This window comes from Nicotiana tabacum, chromosome 4, assembly GCF_000715075.1.
Source record: "Nicotiana tabacum cultivar K326 chromosome 4, ASM71507v2, whole genome shotgun sequence".
Classification (NCBI taxonomy): Eukaryota; Viridiplantae; Streptophyta; class Magnoliopsida; order Solanales; family Solanaceae; genus Nicotiana; species Nicotiana tabacum.
Window position 1 is genome coordinate 145,413,415 of NC_134083.1, and position 7,519 is coordinate 145,420,933.

General features: G+C 35.8%; 2 protein-coding genes across 2 annotated transcripts; both read left to right on the plus strand.

Moving 5' to 3' along the window:
* Positions 1–1,438: 1,438 nt before the first annotated feature.
* On the plus strand, positions 1,439–2,761 carry LOC107826082 (uncharacterized). The gene is made up of 2 exons (XM_075251105.1): positions 1,439–2,015; positions 2,148–2,761. The coding sequence occupies exons 1-2, from the start codon at positions 1,439–1,441 to the stop codon at positions 2,759–2,761; spliced, it is 1,191 nt and encodes a 396-aa protein (XP_075107206.1).
* Positions 2,762–3,838: 1,077 nt separating this feature from the next.
* On the plus strand, positions 3,839–5,479 carry LOC107826083 (uncharacterized). The gene is made up of 3 exons (XM_016653028.2): positions 3,839–4,344; positions 4,453–4,507; positions 4,961–5,479. The coding sequence occupies exons 1-3, from the start codon at positions 3,839–3,841 to the stop codon at positions 5,477–5,479; spliced, it is 1,080 nt and encodes a 359-aa protein (XP_016508514.2).
* The last annotated feature ends 2,040 nt before the right edge of the window (positions 5,480–7,519 follow it).

A 7,519-nucleotide genomic window follows, 5' to 3' on the forward strand; every position in this document is an offset into this window, starting at 1 on the left:
GCCGTTTTTAGGGTAGATTCAACCAAAGGGGGCATTTTTTGAGATGGAATTTCGACCTAAGGAGGCAAGAACAAACCAGGAGTAAGGCGGGGAATTCTTCTACGAGTTTTTCACTTCCTTCTTCCTATTTTCATTATTGGTTATGAATTCTAGTATTATAGTTTTGCATACTATTATGAATAGCTAATTTGTTATCTAGAGTTTTGATAGAACCTTTTGTAGGATAAATTCTTGTTATGTTTTTATATAATTGAGCCTTTGATTTTTCTCTACTTGTTCAAATATATTTTCGTTGTTGTTAATTGAAGAGCTCTCAATTAACTGGGCCTATTTAGTGTGTATATTTCTTGAGAGATAGTACGCATTTAGGTAGTTATTGAACAACACCACTCCTAATGTAGTTGAGAGATCGATACGAAGGGTTTAAAGGTGGGATTAGAGATAACGAAACCTTGGTGCGATCGTAGTGAGCATTGTATTAGTGCCAGCTAGCGTAGTTCAAGAGAATACGTCTAGTAAATTATGGTAGTTGCTCGAGAGAAAGCTACGACACCCAAAGTACTTACGATCGGTAGAGAATACTTAGGCAAAATTATAGAAAGCGTAGCGGGAAGGATTCCGACAATTGGAAAAATCATAACTCTAGACCTCTTTAGGCTATCTCCAATTTTATCCTTGTTAGTTGCTGCTTTATAATATTTTTTAGTTAATTAGTAGAAATAAAAATCAAATCTTTATAACTAGAAAATTGTTTGGACTTGTGTTTCTTAGTAATATTGAACAACTGTTGCTAAGCCTTAGTTCTCTATATGATTTGACTCCGGACTTGTAAACTGGATTATATTTGCAATGACCGCTTAGTCCTTTTTATAAGGCATAGTTGGGCGTGATCACCAATCTCAGAGTCTTGACTTCCCTCAATCTGAATTTTCAAGATCAAAGCGTCTTTTTCTTTCTAAATGGTTTGATGATCATGGTGACTGGTTGGAATATAGTGTGAGTACAGATGTGGCATATTGTTTACCATGTTATTTTTTAAAAGGTGATAATATTCATCAAGGTGGAGGTGATGAATTTTCAAGTAATGGGTTTAGAAATTGGCATAAGATCAAAGACATCTTTTCAAAGCATATTGGTAGGTCGAATAGTGTTCATAATCAAGCAAAACAAATTTGTGAAGATCTAATGCAACAACAACAGTCCATTCATGTTGCAATTGACAAACAATCTGATCAAATGAATGATGAATATCGTCTTCGCTTAAATGCTTCAATTGATGTGGTAAGACTTCTCTTGAATCAAGGATTGGCACTCTGTGGTCATGATGAAAGTGAATCGTCAATGAACAGAGGTAACTTTCTTGAAATTCTTTTGTGGTACCGAAATAGATGTGAAAAGATTAAACCTTTTGTATTACAAAATGCTCTAAAAAAATAAAATGGCTTCTCCAAACATCCAAAAAGAAATTGTGACTGCATGTAAGATAGAAACAATTAAGGATATAATAGAGGATCTAAATGGTGACTACTTTTCTCTATTAGTTGATGAATCTTTTGATGTGTCACGAAAAGAGCAAATGGCTATTGTTTTAAGATATGTTTATAGAAAAGGGTTTGTGATGGAAGCATTTATTGGACTTGTTCATGTTCCTGATACTAGTGCTTTATCCCTGAAGAAAGCAATGGTTAACGTACTTGCTCATCATTCATTAAGTTTATCTTCTGTGCGTGGACAATGTTATGATGGGGCAAGAAATATGCAAGGTGATATCAATAGTCTTAAAATGTTGATTAAACAAGAAAGTAGATCGGCTCATTCTATTCATTGTTTTGCTCACCAACTTCTATTAACTCTTGTGGCGGTTTCAAAAAAGTGTATTCAAGTGGGAGAACTTGTGCTATTGGTTTCAAATATTTTGAATGGGTTGGGAGCTTCTTTTAAACGTATGGATAAACTTCGAGAATCTCAAAAAGAAAAACTCCAAGAGGCATTATATATGGGTGAGCTAGAAACAGGTAGAGGCTTGAATTAAGAGCTTGGTCTTGTTAGAGCCGATGATACTCGTTGGGGATCTCACTACAAGTCATTTGGAAATTTTATACTTTTGTTTGACTCGATTGTTAATGTACTTGATACTCTTGTTGAAGATGCAAGTACTTTAGATAATAGAGCTAAGGCAGCAGGATATCTTAGAAGTTGCCAAACGTTTGAGGTTGCTTTCATGTTGCATTTTATGAAAGATATTTTGGGAATCACATATGATCTTAATATATCGCTTCATAAAAAGGAGCAAGATATTGCTAAGTCCATGATACTTGTTGAAGTAGCAAAACAAAGGCTTCAAGATTTAAGAGTTGATAGATGGTATCCACTTAAAAATAAGGTATCTACATTTTGTATCATGCATGATATTCTCATACCCAATTTTGATGAGCCATATGCTAACTCTGGAAGATCACGACGTACACGTGTTGATCATACTACTTTACATCATTATCGTGTGGATGTGTTTTATAAGATTATTGATTGGCAACTTCAAGAACTTAACGGTCGTTTCAATGAGGTGACAAGTGATTTGTTTCATGGAGTAGCTTGCCTGAATCCAGTTGATTCATTTTCTAGTTTTGACATCAGGAAGATAATGAGAATGGCTAAATTATATCCTGATGACATTGACGAATTTAATTTAGTTGTCCTTGAGAATCAACTTGCTAATCATATTGTTGATGTGTTAGATTTTAGTTTTAATGATGAAAAATAATATAATTGTGTTTGATGTAGGGACTCAAGGAAATCAATCAGAATCAAAGTAAAAAAGGAAATTATCAATCAAAGATTGACTGAAGCAATCAAGGAATCAGCGAAGCAATAAAGGTCCGGAAATAGATAATCAATCAAAGCTGAAGGAAGATATTAATCAGAGGACGATTGAAGCCATCAAGGAGAGAAATCAAAGCTGAAAGAAGATATCAATCAGAAGATGATTGAAGCTATCAACAATAAAAAGGAAAGAAGTACTAAATTTTCAGCAAAGGCATAGCCAACGCTGGAAATCTGGCGGATATCAAGGCTTATAGATGGAAAGCTATCAAAGTCCACTCATCAAGGAAGTATAATGGGAATCAACCTTATTCTTGGAAAGAATCAATCTATGATTCCTTTCAATGATCAAATCTCTTGGGTTCGCAAATCTCTCAAGACTCTAAGGCCTCCTGGAAAGTATATACGATCGTTTCAGACTTGAAGATATATACTTTGATCAAACCATTTACCCTCTCTTTATTCTACTTCAAACAAATATTGTAGTTCTATAAGATCTGTTGTGTAACAAGTTAGAGAAGAAAGAGAGAAAATCACTGGTGAGGCATTGTATCAAGAAATGATGAGAGACATAGAAACTGAGCAGTTGCTGTAAAACTATACCATTCACTTTGTACTCAAGAAACTCAATCACTGAAAGAGAACACCTGTGCAACCCAAGGGAACTGGACTAGGATTCACATTGAATCCGAACCAGTATAAAAACTCCGGTGTCTTTAATTTCTGCACTTTACTTCTGCATATTAATTCTGTACTTATTACTATCTCGCTCTTATTTCTAGTTGACTAATTGCTAAACTAGTCAAATTATAATAACTAATTTTAAAATAAGCAACCCCCCCCCCCCCCCCGTACTTTCAATTGGTATCAGAGCTAGTCTCACTCTTCTTTGCTTAACAGCTTGTGAGAAAAGATCATGGCAAACCAAGGAATTGTTGGAGCTCTTTTTCAAGAAGGAACATCACAAGTCAGGCCACCTTATTTCAGTGGACAATATTTTTCTCACTAGAAAGTGTGTATGGAAATATATGCAAAGTCATATGATTTCAAAGTTTGGCGAGTAATCAAGAAAGGGAACTATCCACTGCCTGTAGCAGCACAACCCGCTACTGATCCGAAAGATATAGACGAATATACAGATGAGCAGATAGAAGTTGTTCAAGTCAATGCTAAGGCCAGAAATCTACTCTATAATGCTATAAGTGGAGAAGAATATGAAAAAATATCCAATTGTGATACAGCCAAAGAAATGTGGGATAAACTAGAAGTCACTTATGAAGGAACCGGCAAAGTGAAAGAAACGCATATCAATATGTTGGTTCATAATTACGAACTCTTCCAGATGAAAGAAGGAGAATCCATTGAAGAAATGTTTGTAAGGTTTAGCAAAATCATCAGTGATCTAAAAGCTTTTGGTAAACCATATACAAGTGGTGATCAAGTTCGGAAAATTCTGAGAAGTCTCCCTACGACTTGGCAGACAAAAGTAGTTACACTTGAATCACAAGATCTAAACAAATTATCGTATGATGAACTTTGAGGGGATCTCATAGTATTTGAAAAGACTCATCTCAAGAAAATAACCCAGTAAGAAAAGAAGAAAACAATCGCATTCAAGGCTACAACTGACAGGACAGAAAATGACATTGACGATGATCCTGAAGCCCTCAAGAAAGAAGTTGCCATGGTATCAAGGAACATGGATGGTCTAATGAGAAGATACATAAACACAAAAAGAGGAAGAATATCATCAAGGAGAACCGGGCAATAAAATGAATTACAGGATATTCTTGACCTTACTTTAAAAGAGTCTCAAAAGTTGATGAATGAACTAAAGAGACTCAATAGGGAAAACAATACTGGAAACTCAAGCTTGAAGTATGTGAAATTGAAAAAGAAGTACTTCAAGAAGAATTTTAGGAATTGCAAATGCAACTCAATGGCATGCACAAATCCACCGGTCATAGTTCTGTTAAGTCCAACCAGGTGACTTACAAGTTAACTGAAAAGGGACCAACCAGAACAGAGTCCACAAGCACTAGTGGAAGATCCAAAAATGGATCACCTTCTGTATGTCACTTTTGTAATAAAAGTGGGCATAAATATTCCTTTTGTCGTTTTCGAAAATCAAATATTCCAGGGTGGATTTGGAAACCCAAAGACAACCCTAATCTTATTAATACTAACCAACAAGTACCCAAGCAAGCTTGGGTACCTAAGAGAAAGTAATTGTTACATTTTGCAAGAACACCACAGAAAGAGCCGCAAAGGAAAATGGTACCTAGATAGTGTGTGTTCTGGCCATATGACAGGTAACAAAAATTTGTTCAAAGAGGTCACTAAAATAAATGGTGGAAGTGTTAAATTTGGAGATGACTCAAAGGGGAATATAGTTGGCACTAGCACAGTCCCATTCAATAACAACTGTGATATCACTGAAGTCTATCTCGTAGATGGACTCAACTACAATCTGCTAAGTATAAGCCAACTGTGTGATTCCGGATATGAGGTAAAATTCAAGAAAACAGGTTGTGCTATTGAAGATGAGTCAAGTAAAATAATCCTTCCAGAAAAAAGGTATGAAAATGTCTACATTCCCGATGGCTTCGAAAATATAAATGGTCATATCTGCTTAACATCCATCTCTGATGATCCATAGTTATGGCATAAGAAACTTGGTCATACAAGCATGCATCTTATAGATAAACTATCCAAGCATGATTTAGTTATTGGTCTTCCCAAACTCAATTTTTCTAGAAGTCATATGTGTGATGCATGTCAGATTGGTAAACAGACTAGGAACTCTTTCAAAATCAAAGACATTGTGTCCACATCTAAGCCTTTACAACTGCTTCATATGGACTTGTTTGGACCTACTAGAACTGCTAGCATAGGAGAAAACGATATGCATTTGTTATTATTTATGACTACTCACGTTTTACATGGATGATTTTTCTATCTCATAAAGATGAAGCTTTGAAAAACTTTGAGATCTTCTATAAAAGAGTTGAACGAGAAAAGGGATATCTTATTACAACTATTCAAAATGATCATGGAGGAGAATTTGAGAGCAGAGCATTTGAAGAATTCTACAATGATCAAGGATACACTCATAATTTCTCAGCCCCAAGATCACCTCAACAGAATGGGGTAGTAGAACGGAAAAACAGAACTTTACAAGATATGGCTAGAACCATATTGCTAGAATACTCATTGCCAAACCACTTCTGGGCAGAAGCAGTAAGTACAACCTGCCATATTCTCGACAGATGTCTCATAAGGCCAATCTTGAAGAAAACTCCATACGAACTGTGGAAAGGTAAACGACCCAACATAAGCTACTTCCATACTTTTGGAAGCAAGTATTTTATCCACAACAATGGTAAGAAAAATCTTGGTAAATTTGATACAAGAAGTGATGAAGGTATATTTCTAGGTTATTCTATAAACAGTGGATCATTTAGAGTTTATAATAAACACACTTTATCTGTAGAAGAATTAGTACATGTAGTATTTGATGAAAATAACACTTTGGCTGAGAAAGGAATCATTACAGGTGATGAAGATCAAAATCAAGAAACAAATCAGTTAAGCAATCTCCAAGAGTCGACTAACAGGGTAGAAAATGTCACAGAGTCGACTGATGAAATTAGCAACAGTCAACCAGAAGTACAGATAGAGTCGACTACTCCTACAAGCATAACACGACCAAATGAATAGAGGAGTGAACCAAAATATCCTCAGAAGTTTATCATAGGAGATCCAAGTGAAGGGATGAAAACCAGAGGAGCTCACAAGAAGAAGGCAAACTTAGCCTTGATCTCCCATATTGAACCAAAGAAGATAGACGAGGCTCTCAAAGATTCAAGCTGGGTTCAGGCCATGCAGGAAGAACTGGATCAATTTGATAAGAACCAAGTGTGGAAATTGATGCCTAAGCCTGTAGACGCTACTGTAATTGGAACTAAATGGGTCTTCGGAAATAAGCTCAACGAGGATGGAAAAGTCATAAGGAACAAAGCCAGATTAGTAGCTCAAGGATATTCTCAACAAGAGGGAGTCGACTATGATGAAACCTTTGCACCAGTAGCTCGACTAGAGTCAATACAAATTCTTCTTGCATATGCATCCTTCAAGAAATTCAGACTTTTCCAGATGGATGTCAAGAGTGCCTTCTTAAATGGTTTCATTGAGGAGGAAGTATATGTAAAACAAGCTCCTGGATTTGAAAACTCAAAATTTCCTTATCATGTGTATAAGTTAACCAAGGCACTGTATGGACTTAAACAAGCTCCATGAGTATGGTACGAAAGACTCAGTTCATTTCTACTTGATCACGGGTTTATAAGAGGTAAAGTAGACACTACTCTATTCATCAAAAGATCTTCAAAAGGTAATCTTATTATTCAAGTTTATGTTAATGATATTATCTTCGGTAGTGCTAACCCCTTGTTGTGCAGGGAATTTGCAACGCTTATGCAAAGCGAATTTGAAATGAGTATGATGGGAGAGCTCACTTTTTTCCTTGGACTTCAAATCCAACAATCTGAAGAAGGAACCTTCATATGCCAGATGAAATATACCAAGGAGCTAATTCAGAAATTTGGCATGAGCAATGCTAAAGCTATTGGCACACCTATGATCCCGGCAACAAATCTTGATAAAGATGAAAAGGGAAATCCCGTTGATGAAACAAAAT